The sequence below is a fragment of the Oncorhynchus mykiss genome, chromosome 3, assembly GCF_057628025.1.
Source record: "Oncorhynchus mykiss isolate SJ-2025 chromosome 3, ASM5762802v1, whole genome shotgun sequence".
Lineage (NCBI taxonomy): Eukaryota > Metazoa > Chordata > Actinopteri > Salmoniformes > Salmonidae > Oncorhynchus > Oncorhynchus mykiss.
This window is the reverse complement of record NC_143024.1, coordinates 31,469,925-31,491,544: the sequence shown is the minus strand read 5'-3', so window position 1 is coordinate 31,491,544 and position 21,620 is coordinate 31,469,925. Positions and strand designations below refer to the sequence as shown.

The following is a 21,620-nucleotide window of genomic DNA, read 5'->3' as shown; positions in this document are numbered from 1 at the left end:
AACCCCCCGCCCCAAACCCACCCCACCCCACCCCAAAACAACATAGCCTAAGTAACACATCTACGACAATAAACAACACCATTGCCCTCATCGTGTCTGCAGCAATTAATTTAAAATGTTTAGAAAATAATCCAAAATAGTTTCTTAGTCATTCAACACATGACCACCCGCTTTGCTTTCAGCTCGGTGACCTAATTTGCCACTAGAGGATGAAATGAAAGGACCCATTATCTACAGGGATTTCTGAAAGGAGAGGAGAAAGGAGGACAAACAGTATCAATTGTCAGGGTGAAAGAAAGACTCCCAACACCCAAGGAGAACATGAAGACTGACCAGGCCAATCCATGTTCCAAACTAAATGACATAGGTCATGTTCAGTAGGGCATACTGTAGCAAAACATTATGAAATGGAAAACTAAAATAAGTGTTTCTTATTGGATAAGCGCAGGTAGTTGTTCCCCTGCTTCCCTCCGTTTTAAAAAATGTTCTCCCTACTGGAAAGTGACACAATCATATTAGCCTCATGATAACTGAGCTAATCCCATTCTGATGAGCACAGTCATAATCAGCCAGTTGTAAAAAAGGACTGGTACAAGGGCAGCAAGCACAACTAAACAGATGAATCATAGACAAATACATTACAATATGAGAAATAAATAGCTATTTGAGAATGTCCTGATTCAGCACCGACTGACTCCATAAATAGGCCAATGTTTGGTGAGGAAAGAAGAGCGACTCACTAACCATGAAACCATTAGGGATGAGAATATCATTCCACAAGGTAGCTACTTACAGAGTCCTGTGGAGAGAATCTGCATGGCCATGTCTCTTTCCTTCCTCACACCATTCAGCTCATGAACAAGTCAGGTAGCAGCAGAAAGGAACGGCTCTCACTAGAATAGCTTTAGCTCCATGGACCAGGGCATCAGTGAGGAAGGATGGTGCTTGATATCTGCTATCTTCTGTGTTCTCCCCAGTGCTCTGTTTGAGAATGTCAACAGGCCCCTGTGCTAAGAGTTTTAGAATAGAACCAGCCAAGCTCCATCCAGCTCCCTTTACATTACAGTCAGTGAATCACCACCACCCAACCCAATCTCTGGACCTTTAGAGCTAGCTCTGCCTCCTTATTGGTTGGTGTAGGGGAGGAGGGCCCTTCCAGAGGCTGATGATGTGAGTGTGATGGACTAGAACCTCTCTCACACATGCATCAGTGCTCTCTAGCAACAGAACCGGCAGTGCTCTCTCTGAGGTTGTGTCCCGTCCCATGTCCGTCCTCTGAGGTGTGTGTGTGCATGAATGAGTGTGTGTGTGTGAGGGGAGGTATCTCTCCCCCTTGAGGGCACTGCCTGCCGTCAGGCTGTGTTTTGTCATTCTCTAGGCAGGCTAGGCTGAGTGCTGCTGCCTGTGAACTGACTGACTCTGGGAGGGACATTGGGGCCATGGACACAGCAGCAGAGATCTGGACAGGTGGCTTCTCTCTCTCTCTCTCTCTCTCAGTACTGTGAAAGGTGTGTTATGTTGTAACTTGTAACAACTGCAAACCAGTACATTAACTTCAGCTAGATCCAGCTTTCCTGGAACAATGTTCCTTTCGGCAGCGCACCACATTAACTCATCTGCAGTAATCCACAGGTAACAAGCTAATCCAGAGGAAGTGGTAACCTAGTAACATGGATGTGTTTTGGGTAAACTAATAATACACAGGTTGAGGTTGCTGTGGCTGGAATGAGGTGTGATGATGAGATGCCTTTCCTGACACCCAGGGTTAGCCTGGTGAAACCAGACTGAAACAGTGGATAATGCATTGTTCAGTCTGGTTGAACCAGGCTAACACAGAGAAAGTGAGAAAATGAGCAGAGGCTCAGTGGCAGGGTGTATTAATAGGCGACCTGGATCACTACCATGCTGCCTATCTGTCGCCCTGCCAGGACGCTGAGTCTCTGAGTCTGATCTGAGACCAGTCAGTGTTTGTCTTCATCAATTCATCAGACCAGGACTACAGGCCTGTGTTTTCTCTGTATGAAAATACTTTTGGTTTCTTGCAAGTCATTTGATTACTTATATATTATCATATTTAAGGCTCAGTGGAGTCAAAAAACTAGATTTTCCTGTGTTTTATATATATTTCCACACTATGAGGTTGGAATAATATTGTGAAATGTAAAAATATATAATAATGTCATTTTATTGTAATAGCTATTTGAAAAGACCGCTGGAGTTATGGCATGCCTGGTGACATCACCAGGCGGTCAGTTAGACTGCTGCGTCGAGGCTGCCTATTCCTTTATGACATTAGGTGATGCCTAATGCTGTCCGTAATATGTATGTGAGCTTTCTAAATCCATTAGCTCGATGACAAGGTTGTGGTTGTGCTTTCACTGTCAGTTTTGATTTGCCGTTTCGCTGCTGTAGGTAGGGGTAGCAGAATGCTGTAACAGGCTCTGCTAGCTGGCGCTGACTGGGTCTTTCTCAATGTTTGCCACATGGGCTTTTATTCGCATTCTAATTCTGCAGATTAAACTCAGAACTATCCTTCGTCCTGTTCGAACCACAATGTGATTCGTCCTCCCGTCGGATCTCTCTATCTGAATAACAATAACCATGGCCTCCCTAGTGGTGCAGTGGTCTAAGGCACTGCATCTCAGTGCTATCTGTGCCACTAGAGATTCTGGTTTGAGTCCAGGCTCTGTCGCATCCGGCCGTGACCGGGAGACCCATGGGGCGGCGCACAATTCGTCCGGGATAGGGGAGGGTTTGGCCGGCAAGGATGTCCTTGTTTCATTGTGCACTAGTGACTCCTGTGGTGGGCCAGGTGCAGTGCACACTGACACAGTTGCCAGGTGCACGGTGTTTCCTCTGACACGTTGGGTTGTGTTTCAGAAGATGCACGGCTCTTGACATTTGCCTCTCCGAGTCTGTATGGGAGTTGCAGCGATGAGACAAGACTGTAACTACCAATTGGATACCATGAAATTGGAGAGAAAAAACAGGGTTAAATAATAATAATAACCATGGACAGGGCTGCTAGGGTTGGCTCAAACAGTCTGACAGATCCTAATTCCCACCGGCCTCCCATGCCTTGGTCTGTTTTAACCAGCGAAGGAAGTGGTTTCTGGAGCTCATTTGATATTCTGTTATACTCTGCTCCACAGAGAGAGGCCAGGGTAGGGAGGAACCAAGGGAGGCGAGGGGAGGGGTGGGGAGTTGAGGGGAGGTGGTGACACGTCAGCTTTCATTACTGCTCATGAATTACTTCCATGTCCCTTGCGTATGAAGACGCACGGAGGCAATTAAGGATTGGGAAGGGAGAGACTCAAGCAAGCAACTGCTCACAGGAAGGGGCCCGGAAGCAGAAGGGGAGAGGAGGAAAGTGGAGGCATGTTAACTTAACAATTAGCATTAAGACTGGTTGAAATGGAGTAAAGAGCACTATTAGGTGGGCTGTGGGTCTGTTGTGTTGTGCTGAAGGCAGGAGAGACAGGGGGACAGGGTAACAGGTAGACAATGGGGGACAGGGGAGCAGGGACAGGGGAGCATCATACAGGTTGTCACACCTCCTACTCTTAGGGGCCAGGGGGTGTAGGGGCGTAGGGAATGGCAGAGTGGGGCCAGTTGGACCCCGTGGTGTATGACATGGAGACAGCTGTGCTGGGTCATGCAGTCAGGGGAGTCAGGGAGAGTAAAGGCGAGAGCTATGAGCAGCCTCTGACAGGATCATTATGAGGTGCTGGGCTTATAATGGTACAGCTTGGATCCTCACAGCAACAGTAGAGTATTTATTTTTTTATTTTTATTTCACCTTTATTTAACCAGGTAGGCTAGTTGAGAACAAGTTCTCATTTGCAACTGCGACCTGGCCAAGATAAGGCATAGCAGTGTGAACAGACAACACAGAGTTACACATGGAGTAAACAATTAACAAGTCAATAACACAGTAGAAAAAAGGGGAGTCTATATATACATTGTGTGCAAAAGGCATGAGAAGGTAGGCAAATAATTACAATTATGCAGATTAACACTGGAGTGATAAATGATCAGATGGTTATGTACATGTAGAGATATTGGTGTGCAAAAGAGCAGAAAAATAAAAATAAATAAATAAAAACAGTATGGGGATGAGGTAGGTGAAAATGGGTGGGCTATTTACCAATAGACTATGTACAGCTGCAGCGATCGGTTAGCTGCTCAGATAGCAGATGTTTGAAGTTGGTGAGGGAGATAAAAGTCTCCAACTTCAGCGATTTTTGCAATTCGTTCCAGTCACAGGCAGCAGAGAACTGGAACGAAAGGCGGCCAAATGAGGTGTTGGCTTTAGGGATGATCAGTGACATCAACAGCATCATCTTCAGCTAAGCATCATCTTCAGCTAAGGATGACAGCAGATGAGATTAAAACTGAGATGGATGTTAAAAGACTAAAAAAGAGGAGACAGAAACACATATATATATATATACACATATATATATATATATATATATATATATATATATATATATATATATATATACATATACATACACTGCTCAAAAAAATAAAGGGAACACTTAAACAACACAATGTAACTCCGAGTCATTCACACTTCTGTGAAATCAAACTGTCCACTTAGGAAGCAACACTGATTGACAATAAATTTCACATGCTGTTGTGCAAATGGAATAGACAACAGGTGGAAATTATAGGCAATTAGCAAGACACCCCCAATAAAGGAGTGGTTCTGCAGGTGGAGACCACAGAGCACTTCTCAGTTCCTATGCTTGCTGGCTGATGTTTTGGTCACTTTTGAATTGCTGGCGGTGCTTCCACTCTAGTGGTAGCATGAGACGGAGTCTACAACCCACACAAGTGGCTCAGGTAGTGCAGCTCATCCAGGACGGCACATCAATGCGAGCTGTGGCAAGAAGGTTTGCTGTGTCTGTCAGCGTAGCATGAAGGCACTACCAGAAGACAGGCCAGTACAACCGAGCAGCAGGACCGCTACCTCCGCCTTTGTGCAAGGAGGAGCACTGCCAGAGCCCTGCAAAATGACCTCCAGCAGGCCACAAATGTGCATGTGTCTGCTCAAACGGTCAGAAACAGACTCCATGAGGGTGGTATGAGGGCCCGACGTCCACAGGTGGGGGTTGTGCTTACAGCCCAACACCATGCAGGACGTTTGGCATTTGCCAGAGAACATCAAGACTGGCAAATTCGCCACTGGCGCCCTGTGCTCTTCACAGATGAAAGCAGGTTCACACTGAGCACGTGACAGACGTGACAGAGTCTGGAGACGCCGTGGAGAACGTTCTGCTGCCTGCAACATCCTCCAGCATGACCGGTTTGGCGGTGGGTCAGTCATGGTGTGGGGTGGCATTTCTTTGGGGGGCCGCACAGCCCTCCATGTGCTCGCCAGAGGTAGCCTGACTGCCATTAGGTACCGAGATGAGATCCTCAGACCCCTTGTGAGACCATATGCTCGTGCGGTTGGCCCTGGGTTCCTCCTAATGCAAGACAATGCTAGACCTCATGTGGCTGGAGTGTGTCAGCAGTTCCTGCAAGAGGAAGTCATTGATGCTATGGACTGGCCAGCCCGTTCCCCAGACCTGAATCCAATTGAGCACATCTCGCTCCATCCACCAACGCCACGTTGCACCACAGACTGTCCAGGAGTTGGCGGATGCTTTAGTCCAGGTCTGGGAGGAGATCCCTCAGGAGACCATCCGCCATCTCATCAGGAGCATGCCCAGACGTTGTAGGGAGGTCATACAGGCACAAGGAGGCCACACACACTACTGAGCCTCATTTTGACTTGTTTTAAGGACATTACATGAAAGTTGGATCAGCCTGTAGTGTGGTTTTCCACTTTAACTTTGAGTGTGACTCCAAATCCAGACCTCCATGGGTTGATACATTTTCATTGATCATTTTTGTGTGATTTTGTTGTCAGCACATTCAACAATGTAAAGGAAAAAGTATTTAATAAGAATATTTCATTAATTCAGATCTAGGATGTGTTATTTTAGTGTTCCCTTTATTTTTTTGAGCAGTGTATATATATATATATATATATATATATATATTAGAGAGAGAGAGAGAGAGAGAGAGAGAGAGAGAGAGAGCGAGAGAGAGACGGGGATATATATATATAGTGAGAGAGAGAGAGAGAGAGAGAGAGAGAGGTATATAGATAGATAGATATATAAATATATATAGAGACAGGGAGATTTTACATATCCCTGTCTCAATCTCTCTCTATATATATATATATATACAGTGCCTTGCGAAAGTATTCGGCCCCCTTGAACTTTGCGACCTTTTGCCACATTTCAGGCTTCAAACATAAAGATATAAAACTGTATTTTTTTGTGAAGAATCAACAACAAGTGGGACACAATCATGAAGTGGAACGACATTTATTGGAAATTTCAAACTTTTTTAACAAATCAAAAACTGAAAAATTGGGCGTGCAAAATTATTCAGCCACCCTTTACTTTCAGTGCAGCAAACTCTCTCCAGAAGTTCAGTGAGGATCTCTGAATGATCCAATGTTGACCTCAATGACTAATGATGATAAATACAATCCACCTGTGTGTAATCAAGTCTCCGTATAAATGCACCTGCACTGTGATAGTCTCAGAGGTCCGTTAAAAGTGCAGAGAGCATCATGAAGAACAAGGAACACACCAGGCAGGTCCGAGATACTGTTGTGAAGAAGTTTAAAGCCGGATTTGGATACAAAAAGATTTCCCAAGCTTTAAACATCCCAAGGAGCACTGTGCAAGCGATAATATTGAAATGGAAGGAGTATCAGACCACTGCAAATCTACCAAGACCTGGCCGTCCCTCTAAACTTTCAGCTCATACAAGGAGAAGACTGATCAGAGATGCAGCCAAGAGGCTCATGATCACTCTGGATGAACTGCAGAGATCTACAGCTGAGGTGGGAGACTCTGTCCATAGGACAACAATCAGTCGTATATTGCACAAATCTGGCATTTATGGAAGAGTGGTAAGAAGAAAGCCATTTCTTAAAGATATCCATAAAAAGTGTTGTTTAAAGTTTGCCACAAGCCACCTGGGAGACACACCAAACATGTGGAAGAAGGTGCTCTGGTCAGATGAAACCAAAATTGAACTTTTTGGCAACAATGCAAAACGTTATGTTTGGCGTAAAAGCAACACAGCTCATCACCCTGAACACACCATACCCACTGTCAAACATGGTGGTGGCAGCATCATGGTTTGGGCCTGCTTTTCTTCAGCAGGGACAGGGAAGATGGTTAAAATTGATTGGAAGATGGATGGAGCCAAATACAGGACCATTCTGGAAGAAAACCTGATGGAGTCTGCAAAAGACCTGGGACTGGGATGGAGATTTGTCTTCCAACAAGACAATGATCCAAAACATAAAGCAAAATCTACAATGGAATGGTTCAAAAATAAACATATCCAGGTGTTAGAATGGCCAAGTCAAAGTCCAGACCTGAATCCAATCGAGAATCTGTGGAAAGAACTGAAAACTGCTGTTCACAAATGCTCTCCATCCAACCTCACTGAGCTCGAGCTGTTTTGCAAGGAGGAATGGGAAAAAATGTCAGTCTCTCGATGTGCAAAACTGATAGAGACATACCCCAAGCGACTTACAGCTGTAATCGCAGCAAAGGGTGGCGCTACAAAGTATTAACTTAACCTTTCTGATCTCCCCATCCCGGATCCGGGTTCGTGAATACAGACTCAAGCTCATTACCATAACGCAACGTTAACTATTCATGAAAATCGCAAATGAAATGAAATAAATATGCTAGCTCTCAAGCTTAGCCTTTTGTTAACAACACTGTCATCTCAGATTTTCAAAATATGCTTCTCAACCATTGCAAAACAAGCATTTGTGTAACAGTATTGATGGCTAACGTAGCATTTAGCATTAGCATTCAGCTGGCAACATTTACACAAAAAAACAGAAAAGCATTCAAAAAAATCATTTACCTTTGAAGAACTTCAGATGTTTTCAATGAGGAGACTCTCGGATAGCAAATGTTCAGTTTTTCCTGAAAGATTATTTGTTTAGGACAAATCGCTCCGTTTTCTGCGTCACGTTTAGCTATGAAAAAACCCCTGTATCCAGGATTGTGTAAATCTATCAGCAAGCTCATTAGCATAACACAACGTTAACTATTTATGAAAATCGCAAATGAAATGAAATAAATATGCCATCTCTCAAGCTTAGCCTTTTGTAAACAACACTGTCATCTCAGATTTTCAAAATATGCTTCTCAACCATAGGAAAACAATCATTTGTGTAAAAGTAGCTAGCTAGAGTTAGCATTTCGCGTTAGCATTTAGCGTTAGCATTAGCGTTAGCATCCAGCACGCAACATTAACAAAAACATAAAAGCCTTCAAATAAAATCATTTACCTTTGAAGAACTTCTGATGTTTTCAATGAGGATACTGTCAGTTAGATAGCAGATGCTCAGTTTTTCCAAAAAAGATTCCTTGTGTATTAGAAATAGCTCCGTTTTATACATCACATTTGGCTACCAAAAAAAATCCATAAATTCAGTCCTCAAAACGCAAACTTTTTTCCAAATTAACTCCATAATATCGACTGAAAACATGGCAAACGTTGTTTAGAATCAATCCTCAAGGTGTTTTTCACATATCTCTTCATTGATACATCGTTCTTGGACACATGCTTTCTCTCCTGAATCCCAGGAGAAAATGACCGCACCTGAAGATTACGCACAAATTTAGACAAAGGACACCGGGCGGACCTCTGGAAAATGTAGTCTCTTATGGCCAATCTTCCAATGATATGCCTACAAATACGTCACAATGCTGCTAAGACCTTGGGCGAACGACAGAAAGTGTAGGCTCATTCCTTGCGCAATCACAGCCATATAAGGAGAGAATGGAAAACAGAGCTTCAGAAATTCTGCTAATTCCTGGGTGATGCATCATCTTGGTTTCGCCTGTAGAATGAGTTCTGGGGGCACTTACAGACAAAATCTTTGCAGATTCTGAAACTTCAGAGTGTTTTCTTTCCAAAACTGTCAAGAATATGCATAGTCGAGCATCTTTTCGTGACAAAATATCGCGCTTAAAACGGGAACGTTTTTTATCCAAAAATGAAATAGCGCCCCTAGAGCTCTAAGAGGTTAAGGGGGCTGAATAATTTTGCACGCCCAATTTTTCAGTTTTTGATTTGTTAAAAAAGTTTGAAATATCCAATAAATGTCGTTCCACTTCATGATTGTGTCCCATTTGTTGTTGATTCTTCACAAAACAATACAGTTTTATATCTTTATGCTTGAAGCCTGAAATGTGGCAAAAGGTCGCAAAGTTCAAGGGGGCCGAATACTTTCGCAAGGCACTGTATATATAACAAGAGAGAGAGAGAAATTGAATATATATATATATAACAAGATTCAACACTTCAGACATAAACTGAGCAAGTTCCACAGACATGTGACTAACAGCAATTTAATAAAAGTAAAAGTCAGTATCTGGTGTGGCCACCAGCTGCATTAAATACTGAAGTGTATCTCCTCCTCATGGACTACACCAGAATTGCCAGTTCTTGCTGTGAGATGTTACCCCACTCTTCCACCAAGGCACCTGCAAGTTCCCAGACATTTCCGGGGGAAATGGCCCTAACCCTCACCCCCGGATCGAACAGGTCCCAGACGTGCTCAATGGGATTGAGATCCGGGCTCTTCGCTGGCCATGGCAGAACACTGACATTCCTGTCTTGCAGGAAATCACACACAGAACGAGCAGTATGACCGGTGGCATTGTCATGTTGGAGGGTCATGTCAGAATGAGCCTGCAGGAAGGGTACCACATGAGGGAGGAGGATGTCTTCTCTGTAACGCACAGCGTTGAGAATGCCTGCAATGACAACAAGCTCAGTCCAATGATGCTGTGACACACCGCCCCAGACCATGACGGACCCTACACCTCCAAATCGATCCCGCTTCAGAGTACAGGCCTCAGTGTAACGCTCATTCCTTCGACGATAAACGTGAATCCGACCATCACCGCTGGTGAGACAGAACCGCAACTAGTCAGTGAAGAGCACTTTTTGCCATTCCTGTCTGGTCCAGCAACAGTGGGTTTGTACCCATAGGCGAGATTGTTGCCAGTGATGTCTGGTGTGGACCTGCCTTACAACAGGCCTACAAGCTCTCAGTCCAGCCTCTCTCAGTCTGAGCACTGATGGAGGGATTGTGCGTTCCTGGTGTAACTTGGGCAATTATTGTTGCCATCCTATACCTGTCCCGCAGGTGTGATGTTCGGATGTACCGATCCTGTGCAGGTGTTGCTACATGTGGTATGCCACTGTGAGGATGATCAGCTGTCCTTCCTGTCTACCTGTAGCACTGTCTTAGGCACAGTATGGACATTGCAATTTCTTGCACTAGCCACATCTGCAGACCTCATGCCTCCTTGCAGCATGCCTAAGGCACGTTCACGCAGATGAGCAGGGACCCTGGGCATCTTTCTTCTGGTGTTTTTCAGAGTCAGTAGAAAGGCCTCTTTAGTGTCCTAAATTTAACTGTGACCTTAATTGCATACAGTCTGTAAGCTGTTAGTGTCTTAACGACCGTTCCACAGGTGCATGTTTATGAATTGTTTATGGTTCGTTGAACAAGCATGGGAAACAGTGTTTAAACCCTTTACAATGAAGATCTGTGAAGTTATTTGGATTTTTACTAATTATCTTTGAAAGATAGGGTCCTGACAAAGGGATGTTTCTTTTTTTGCTGAGTTTATATCATTATTATAAAGTGCAATATTGCACTGGTCATGTTAATGTCTTCACGACACAGGTAGCTTTATCCCATGTGTAAATCTGTTTTTTTTCCGCACTGCTTTGCTTTATCTCGGCCAGGTCGCAGTTGTAAATGAGAACTTGTTCTCAACTGGCCTGGTTAAATAAAGGTTAAATAAATCAATAAAATAAGAATTACCAAGGTACCTATTGAGATGGGATGATAATCTGCTAAGGGTCTTCTATTGTGCTACTGACCAACAGGAGTCATCCTGAGTGGCGCAGCGGTCTAAGACTGTATCACATCCAGCCGTGATTGCGAGTCCCATAGGGCGGCACACAATTGGCTCAGGTTTGGCTGGGGTAGGCTGTCATTGTAAATAATCATTTGTTTTTAACCGACTTGCCTAGTTAAATCAAAAATAACCTTCAGTGATTTGTGCTGAAAATAATTTAAATGTAATACAGCATTATAATCAGTTATTTGTTGATGCTATTTTCCATATTACAAAAGCTTTTCATTTTCTAAATGACATATTCTGTGTATTGTGGGCAAGTGTAAGCAAAAGATCTATGCGGCTTTTGCAGCATGTCTTGCTGAGTGTGGTGATATTGACAAACTGTCGTCCAGGACGTTTAGCTGGATGCAAACAGAGAACCAAGCTGTACTGCTGCTGTATAAAAATCAGATATTTATGGAAATAGGGTTCTCCATCTGCTGTACATCGCTCCCTGCCGCGTAACAGAGAACAGTGAACACACTCTGGACTCATTCTGTGTGTAAACACGAGACTTAATGGTCCTCAAAGGGATTTCCTGGAATTGCTCTCAGAATAAAGATGGCAGCCAGCGACGTGTCTCTGTTCTTACATTAGGGAATCCTAAAGTCCTGCTGCGCCATCTGAGATGTATTTGGCTGTATGTACAGTTGAAGTCGGAAGATTACATACAGCTTAGCAAAATACATTTAAACTGAGTTTTTCACAATTCCTGACATTTCATCCTAGTAACAATTCCCTGTCTTTTCTTTACCAGGTATGTTGACTGAGAAAACATTCTCATTTAAAGCAACAACCTGGGGAATAGTTACAGGGGAGAGGAGGAAGATTAATGAGCCAATTGTAAACTGGGGATTATTAGGTAGCCATGATGGTTTGAGGGCCAGATTGGGAATTTAGCCAGGACACCAGGGTTAACACCCCTACTCTTAAGATAAGTGCCATGGGATCCTTAATGACATCAGAGAATCAGGAATCCTGTTTAATGTCCCATCCGAAAGACAGCACCCTACACAGAGCAGTGTCCCCAATCACAGCCCTGGGGGTTTGGAATATTTTTTAGACCAGAGGAAAGATTGCCTCCTACTGGTCCTCCAACACCACTTCCAGCAGCATCTGGTCTCCCATCTAGGGACAACCCTGTTTAGCTTCAGAAGCAAGTCAGCAGTGGGATGCAGGGTGGTATGCTGCTGGCAGTTAGGTCAGATAGGATCACCACTTTATTTTAAGAATGTGAAATATCAGAATAATAGTAGAGAGAATGATTCATTTCAGCTTTTATTTCTTTCATCACATTCCCAGTGGGTCAGAAGTTTGCATACACTCAATTAGTATTTGGTTGCATTGTCTTTAAATTGTTTAACTTGGTTCAAATGTTTCGGGTAGCCTTCCACAAGCTTCCCACAATAAATTGAGTGAATTTTGGCCCATTTCTCCTGACAGAGCTGGTGTAACTGAGTCGGGTTTGTAGGCCTCCTTCCTTTCACACGCTTTGTGATGGCCACTCCAAAACCTTGACTTTGTTGTCCTTAAGCCATCTTGCCACAACTTTGGAAGTATGCTTGGGGTCATTGTCCATTTGGAAGACCCATTTGCGACCAAACTTTTTCTTCCTGACTGATGCCTTGAGATGTTGCTTCAATATATCCACATCATTTTCCATCCTCATGATGCTATCAATCTTGTGTTCACCAGTCCCTTCTGCAGAAAAGCACCCCCACAACATGATGCTGCCATCCCCCGTGCTTCACGGTTGGGATGGTGTTCTTCGGCTTGCAAGCCTCCCCCTTTTTCCTCCAAACATAATGATGGTCATTATGGCCAAACAGTTCTATTTTTGTTTTTATCAGACCAGAGGACATTTCTCCAAAAAATATGATCTTTGTCCCCATGTGCAGTTGCGAACCATAGTCGCGTCTCCTTCCTGAGCGGTATGATGGCTGCGTGGTCCCATGGTGTTTATACTTGCATACTATTGTTTGTACAGATGAACGTGGTACCGTTTGGAAATTGCTCCCAAGGATGAACCAGACTTGTGGAGGTCTACCATTATTTTCTGAGGTCTTGGCTGATTTATTTTGATTTTCCCATGATGTCAATCAAAGAGGTACTGAGTTTTAAGGTAGACCTTGAAATATATCCACAGGTACACCTCCAATTGACTCAAATTATGTCAATTAGTCTATCAGAACCTTCTAAAGCCATGACATCATTTTATGGAATTTTCCAAGCTGTTTAAAGGCACAGTCAACTTAGTGTATGTTAACTTCTGACCCACTGGAATTGTGATACAATGAAATAATCTGTCTGTAAACAATTGTTGGAAAAATTACTTGTGTCATGCACAAAGTAGATGTCCTAACCGACTTGCCAAAACTATAGTTTGTTTATCAAGAAATTTCTGGAGTGGTTGAAAAACGAGTTTTAATGACTCCAACCTAAGTGTATGTAAACTTCCGACTTCAACTGTATGTTTAATGACAATAGACCATGGGCAAATGGTTCACAGAGTAAATGTATATTGTTGCTACTCACTTCATACTGTATGATCGTATTCATCTCAGTAATACAGTCTGAGGGAGTGTGTGAGCGAGAGCTAGCGAGCCTCTCTTCTCCTCCTGCTTTCAACAGACATGAAAGGAGTGCTCTCATGTTTTAATGCATGGCCTATCCTAGCCCTCCTACGCCCTCCTAGCCCAGCCCTCCTGTCCCAGCACTCCTAGCCCAGCCCTTCTAGCCTAGCCCTTCTAGCCCAGCCCTTCTAGCCCAGCCCTTCTAGCCCAGACCTCCTAGCCCAGCCCTCCTAGCCCAGCCCTTCTGTCCCAGCCCTCCTAGCCCAGCCCTCCTAGCCCAGCCCTTCTAGCCCAGCCCTCCTAGCCCAGCCCTTCTAGCCCAGACCTCTTAGCCCAGCCCTCCTAGCCTTTCTAGCCGAGACCTCCTAGCCCAGCCCTCCTAGCCCAGCCCTCCTAGCCCAGCCCTTCTAGCCCAGACCTCCTAGCCCAGCCCTCCTAGCCTTTCTAGCCCAAACCTCCTAGCCCAGCCCTCCTAGCCCTTCTAGCCCAGCCCTTCTAGCCCAGACCTCCTAGCCCAGACCTCCTAGCCCAGCCCTCCTAGCCTAGCCCTTCTAGCCGAGACCTCCTAGCCCAGGACCTCCTAGCCCAGCCCTCCTAGCCCAGCCCTTCTAGCCCAGACCTCCTAGCCCAGCCCTCCTAGCCTTTCTAGCCCAAACCTCCTAGCCCAGCCCTCCTAGCCCTTCTAGCCCAGCCCTTCTAGCCCAGACCTCCTAGCCCAGCCCTTCTAGCCCAGCCCTTCTAGCCCAGCCCTCCTAGCCCAGCCCTCCTAGCCTAGCTCTCATAGCCCAGCCCTTCTAGCCCAGACCTCCTAGCCCAGCCCTCCTAGCCTAGCCCTCATAGCCCAGCCCTTCTAGCCCAGACCCCCTAGCCTAGCCCTCACAGCCCTCCTAACCCAGCCCTCCCATACCTCCCATCCCAGCCCTGTCACCATAGCAGGTCTGATCTCTACTGACAGCACAGGCAGAGGTTTGGCAGCGGCCAAAGACAGGCCCTCCTCTGGAGAGCAGATATTTTTGTGTGTGTGTGCCTCTGTCTCTCCCACAGGGACACAGAACAGAACAGAGCAGAACTGCTCCTACTGATCCTGATCCACAGCAAGCCCAAATTAAGGGAGAGACAGTACTGTGTTCTGCTGGGAGATTATAGTAAGGTTTAGCCTATACACTTCAATTACACAAAATCTTACACTTTATGTTCAAGTAAAATCTTCCAGAAAAAATGCATTGCTATCAGTAAGAAAGACAGGCAAAGAATGATCATAATGCTTGCCTGAAAGACATACTGATGTTCTATATTAGACTGATACAAGCATATCAATATGGAAAGAGAATTGTAAAAGAACACGGCACCTAGTGCACGTGGTAGATTTTTGGCCACCAGCAGAAGGTAAGCTAAAATAATCATGACATAACATAGCCTACTTCTTCTACCTACGTAGCATTCAAAATATCCAAAGGTAATTTTCAGCAGATAGAAAAATGTTTGGTCAACTTTATTGAATAATTCACACATAACCGTTTTCCCCTCTGGCCAACAGTACATCTTCAGTAAGAGCAGAGTCAGCACATATCCTAATTGAAACTCATTATTAACCCTATATAATTAACTTGGCACCTGAAACACCTGCAAATTAATGTGTAGCCTCTAACAGGTTCATCATAGTAGATACAAATGTGTTAAAAATGTCACTTCACCTAACAGAAGTGAAGTCAGTCTAGGTGCGAAGTTTGGACAGTGAGTTTTTAAAAACGTAGGCCTTCTTAACATAAAGAACACAGAGACCGTGATGGCATTCAGGTAATAAGCAGGTGACAGTCCGGTTGACCACGTGCCAACTAGTCAAGTGTAGCCGTGTCTGTGTGTGTGTGTCTGCCTATGTCACCTTGTTTCACCTTGATGAGAAATAAGCAGGTCAGTGACCAGTTAGCCATGAAGAACATCACGGGTGAAAACTCTATGCTACATTAACCTTCAAGACTCCATAGGAAATGAGTACAATAGGAAATGAGAGCCTAATAGGAAATGAGTACACACAAGAAAGCATCCATGATGAAAAAAACACACTGATAGGCTCTGATGGCACTGAGTCAGTGATGAGGACCTTCAGTTAAGCCAAACTCTCTGTACTTAACTTTCACTCTCAATCTCAATCAGCTGGGGTGCACTAAGAGCAGATCACTGGCAACAGCAGCCATATGAGAGGGAATCTCTCTCTCTCTCTCTCGCTCTCTCTCTCAGGATCTGTTTCTGTTTCTTAACCAAACCTGACCACGAACAGGCAGAAACAGATATCTCAGAGGGTATCCCAAAGCAAGATGTCACGTCATGCGCGTAGCACAAATATACAATACATTCCACAGACAAAGCAAAAATAATAAAGTCAATAAATTACCTGCTTGTTGAGTGGGTTCGTCCAGTTTGGGCTCACATTTTGAAAGAGGGAGAGAATCTAGAAAAATTAAGATGAAAAAGAATGGTCAGTGAATGAATGTAGTAGCCTGGCTTTGAGAATCTCTTCCGACCTTGAGCCTGTGATTATTGCCTGCAGATGAGAGGACAAGGAAGAGCTGCTTTGATCCCAGTATCTGGCTAGTCAAAGACATGAAAGAGCATGAAACATGGGCTGTGTCACAAATGGCACCCTATTCCTAATACAGCAGTAATGCATTATACAGGGAATATTGCACCATTTGGGATGCAAACAGAATTGAACAAGAAGCCACCAAATGACTTACAGCTGATGTAACAGTTTAGCTTCCGTCCCTCTCCTCGCCCATACCTGGGCTCGAACCAGCCACCCTCGAAGCATCGTCCACAAAAGCTGTGGCCCTTGCAGAGCAAGGGGAACAACTACTTCAAGGTCTCAGAGCGAGTGACGTCACCGATTGAAACGCTATTAGCGCACACCACCGCTAACTAGCTAGCCATTTCACATTGGTTACACTGACAAACTGTTGAATCATGATATAGAACTCCTGAGCGGGAATCTGTAGATCTTTCTACCGCCACAGGCCGTAAAAAAAATGATATGCTTTAATCCGGAATGCTGGATAATTCACCTGGAGTCATTAAAGTTAAACACAGTCTGTCATCGTCTGCTCTGATTTTTACAGTAGCATATTACAGTGGGTTAAGTGAGGCTTTCTCTTCATTCTGACTGAGACTGACTCACTTCTATGCCTATAGCAGTACTGTGGTGTTGTGGGCTTGTAACGGATGTCGTCTGGAGATAGAGAGGAGGACCAAGGTGCAGCGTGGTAAGTGTTCATGTATTTTTAATAAACAAACTGAACACTGTGAGAACAAAACAAAAACAGTACCGTGTGGCCCAAACACTCACACGGAAACAAACATCCACAAACCAAAAGTGAAACCCAGGCTACCTAAGTATGATTCTCAATCAGGGACAACAATTGACAGCTGCCTCTGATTGAGAACCATACTAGGCCGAACTCAAAACCCAACATTTACAAACATAGACTGCCCACCGCAACTCACGCCCTGACCATACTAAAACACAGACAAAAACAAAGGAACTAAGGTCAGAACGTGACAGGGCTGTTGGCAGTACAGCCCTGTTTTCTTTCTGGGTCATTCGTCTATCAGTGGCACGGGATAGCTCCAGCTTAGCTCCACTTTGCCTGCTTCTCAAAAGACAAACCAGCATATGCTGCTGCTAGGGATTAAATGGGCGGCGAACTGCAGTGGCTATTCGATGTTAACATCATTGTGGATTTGATGTTAAGCTATATTAAGCTCACAATTAAAGTGTCTTGAAGACATGTGACCGGGAATTCACATGATGATGATCCGACAGAAACCTCCCCCATCCACCCCCCAAAAACCTGCCTTTCTTGAACTAACGCTTGTTTATTAAATGTACTTACTATGACTGTGATAATGTGCTTGTCTCACCTAGCTATCATCAGGTGAATGCACTAACTGTAAGTCACTCTGGATAACAGTGTCTGCTAAATGAATGAAATGTAAAAAAAAATAAAAAAGGAACGTAAATAAGGACTAGAGGGTCCTCTGCTGTGAGACGAAGCCTTAGGTTTTGTAACTGGCATCCTACATTGTAGCTCTGGCATTGTATCACTGGCATCCTACTCTTGCCTATTCACCTAGGGGCTTTCAAATATGGAAATGGCTGCGAGTTACAGTCAATTACACATGTCTAACTATCCAGGGTATGATCTAAAAGTGAAGCAAAAATATCTCTCCTACAAACAAGCACCAACTTGAACGGGGTGAATGAGATAATACAATATTGTCTATGTGGATTTTAGTTTAGTTTGCTTGTTTTTATACATATCTGAGCAGCGGCACGTGATCTATTTAAACCAGGCGACCACTGGCGGAGTGCAGCACGAGGAGAATCTAAACATGTTAGTGTCTTCAAAGGTGTCATGACGTTGGCCTGGGGGTAGGTTTATGACAGTCATAAATACCTCTTCCCCCTTTTTCCTCTCTCTACCCCACCAATGTTACATTTGCAAAACCCTTGGTTAACATAGAGATTCTGGGAACATCAGAAGGTGGGGGGGAAATGAACTATATTCTGGTAATCCGACCAATTGAACATATGCAGTGGTACTTAATGAATATGATGTCAGTTCGGTTGTCATCTGAGACATTCTCATCAATGATAAGATGACATAAACTCTACAGTGGAAAGTCTCCACATCAGAGTTGTCGGATTCACATGGAATTGTTGTTCAATTTAAATGTTTGAATAGGAAATTATTTGTGATGGGATGAAATGTGATTTTAGCTTCTAAAATGTGAGATTTGGGTTTTCATAAGATAGGACTCTGCTCAATCAGTGGCCCGCCCATATGAAGGGACATGGGCTATAAAAAAATTCAAACACGCCCTCCTCTCCCTTCCTATATAAAGCCTTGACGACAATGTAACCTCCTGTTCCGAGGATATGAGGATGACTGTCCGATGTAAGAATGGTTCAGATAATAACTACAGAACGAAGCCAACATCAGCGTGAGCTTTGGTTGCGAATGGTATGAACTTTGAACTCTTATTCACTACAGAAGTGATACCTCCTAGCCGTTGAGTTAGCAACAGCAGCTGCAAACGCAGGTTAGGAAGGAACAGACAGAGTATCCCATCTACCACACAACGACGTTACTACAACGTATTCAATTTACCAGCAGAGACATTCTTCAAAGGACAAAGTACTCGGTTGGGCAACACGGCCTTCCATCTACCACCAACCTACCGAAGCGCAGCTCAGAGTAAATATTTATTGCATTTTCCTTTTCCAAATGGGAGGTAGAATGCATAAGATTCTGTATTTATGATAGCACAGCTTCGCCCTTTGTTCCTCAGTCTTCCCGCTCTTTCACTCAAGCCCTTTTCTTTTGTGTAACCAGCTGTCATATCTGTTCCGCCCGCTAGGGACGTTTTCCTTTATGACGTAATTTGTAATCAAGTTATGATTTAATGATGTGTATGTGTAATTCTGTGTGATTAGTTAGGTATTTAGTAAATAAATAATTAAACCCAATTTTTTATTGCTGATTCAACTTGTGAGCCAGGGTTCGTGCAGATAACCAAGAATTTACAACTTTCAGATGAGACTGAATTAAGGTGAGGATTAACATTGACTGCTATTGATGTGAAATATTACTAGGTCTTTAAGAGTTTATTCGGAAGATAACAGCTCTATAAATATTATTTTGTGGTTCCCCGACTCTCTAGTTAATTACATTTACATGATTAGCTCAATCAGGTAATATTAATTACGTCGAAATTATTTTATAGAATAGCATGTCATATCACTTAATCCGGCATAGCCAAAGACACAACAAAGGGGAGAGGATGTTTCGCTCCGTGAGGAGTTCCTGTTTGACAGGCTGTGCACAGCTGTTCACTGGAGACAAGCACAGGGAGGGCACACAGCTGCAACCACACCACACCAAACATCCCCTAGCTCAGTCCCACTATGGGCCATATTGCTTTGATTCCCAAACTGAGCCCTGTCTCTCTCTGTGTGTGTGTGTGTGTGTGTGTGTGTGTGTGTGTGTGTGTGTGTGTGTGTGTGTGTGTGTGTGTGTGTGTGTGTGTGTGTGTGTGTGTGCCTCAACCTCATTAAAAAGAGGAAAGGCATGTTCTCAAAACAATACAAAGGTTTTTAACAGTATATGATTTTTAATATGCCGTTCTGTATGAACGACGGGCAGGATCAAATGCACGCGTGTGTATGTGTGTGCGTCTGAGTTTATTATTACCATCAGAGAGAAGAGGGGTGTTAATACATAAGCTCAGAAACACATAAAACCCTGCTGCTCTGTTTGATATAACAGCTAGTCTCTGAGAGGGAAACAGACAGGAAGGCAGGCCGGCAGACAGACACCTAGGAGGCCAGGGTTCTGAGATGAGATGCCCTGATTCCAGACGCCTCCTTAGTGCTGGGAAGGAGGGGGCTGCTGGGTGTGGGTGTCTGGTAGGGTGTGGGTGGCTGAGGTTGACTGATGGATAGGAAATCCTCTCTTATCAGATGAGGGATTTCAAGGAGACACACAGGCAGGCTCAGCCCACAACCACTCTTCTTCTTCATGGCCCACAATCCCTTTTCTTTCCTTCCTTCCTGGCCCCCAGGCAACGTGGGTGGCAGGCTGAGGCTACTGTGATTGATACCTCTATATCCTTGACTGAATTAAGTCATCCCTTAGGCTAGTTATTGACTTCACTCTGCATGCTCAAATTCCTACTTATTGCCATTGACGGTTATCTGTATGCAAATCTGGACAATTTAAATGGGAAATGTACATTTTTGAAGGGATAGTTCACCCAAATTACAAAATGACATATTGGTTTCCTTACCCTGTAAGCATTACTTAGTGTTTTATTCTATTTTATTAGGATCTCTTTTAATCCTCACTTGGACTAATCTTCCATGAGTCCTTAAACATTCAAATACAATTTATAATACGATCACACTTAACACACTGTTACAAACAACAGACATAATACACTGCCATATTGACCAGATAAATAATCTAACAGTCTGAAAAGGTAGATTGGTTCCATCATCTACCATAGTCCTGCACAACCTTCCAATTTATTATATTTAAGTGGTTCTAAGATTGTATGAATTTATAAATTGAAAGGTTTCTAGTTTGCTCAGATAAATTAATCAATTTCTTTATTACTCTGAATCGAAATGTTATTTGGCCAATTTCTCTTCTCTGCCGAGATAAGACATAGATGGGGGACAATGTATTTATTGTCTCTTACCAACTGAAACCATTGTGTGAAAAGAAATACCATTTTAAATGGTGTACATTGTGAAATAAAATAAGCATGTGTTTTTCTCTGATCTTGATGATTGATGACCATCCAAGAGCATTGTGCATGACTACAAGAGAAGAATCATATTTCCACCATAAAATTATCATTGCTGCTTTGTTCTGTGCAATCTGCAGCCTCCTAATCTCACTTTCTGATGAATTTCCCCAGACCACAGAACAGTAATTCACCTGACTCCCAATTCATGCTTGGGCTGTTCGCTTAAGAATCTTTCCCGGTAAATATTTTGCTATCCTTCTGATCATGCATGCAATTTTAATAATTTTCTTTAGATTTCTTCCACTCAACTCACATAGGCCTACAGTTCATGATCTATACTAAAGAATTGTGCACAGATTGATGCTTTGAGTGAGATGTGGCCTGATATAGTTATGTGGGTCAGTGAAAAGCCTAGTATCTCTAAATAATCTATACTATAAATGCCATGGATCTCATAAAAGACATTCAGCAGGCTGCTTTTTAAACAGCTCTACAATAAACATAACAGTCAAGCAGCACTAAAACATCTGCTCTCCATTGTAAGCATACAGTAGACTAGCTGAAGAGAGGAGGAGGGAAACCAAACCACCGAAGTGAGTCTGGGAAAAACAGAACAGCTAAGTCAAAAGCTCTTCTTTTTCCAATTATGAGGAGGATGGCATGATGGCGACTGGGCTGAGGCCGTTTCATGGTGCAATGCCACTCTGGGCTG

The 21,620-nt window shown here is 43.7% G+C and overlaps 1 protein-coding gene and 1 long non-coding RNA gene across 5 annotated transcripts in view; both read right to left on the bottom strand.

Annotated features, from left to right (window-relative positions):
* LOC110512678 (triple functional domain protein) overlaps positions 1-21,620 on the bottom strand; it is a 138,432-nt gene that overhangs the window by 111,348 nt on the left and 5,464 nt on the right. For all 4 annotated transcript variants that reach the window (XR_016493650.1, XR_016493644.1, XM_036971423.2 and 1 more), the window contains exon 2: positions 15,993-16,049. Coding sequence is in view for 2 of the 4 variants with exons in the window: in XM_036971423.2 (XP_036827318.2) it covers positions 15,993-16,049 (57 nt within the window). In the remaining 2 variants the exon portion in view is untranslated. The remainder of the gene's footprint in view (positions 1-15,992; positions 16,050-21,620) is intronic.
* On the bottom strand, positions 7,657-8,923 carry LOC149984500 (uncharacterized). The gene is made up of 2 exons (XR_016494953.1): positions 8,393-8,923; positions 7,657-8,024 (listed from the first exon to the last, which is right to left on the bottom strand). It is a non-coding gene; the product is annotated as an uncharacterized LOC149984500 (long non-coding RNA).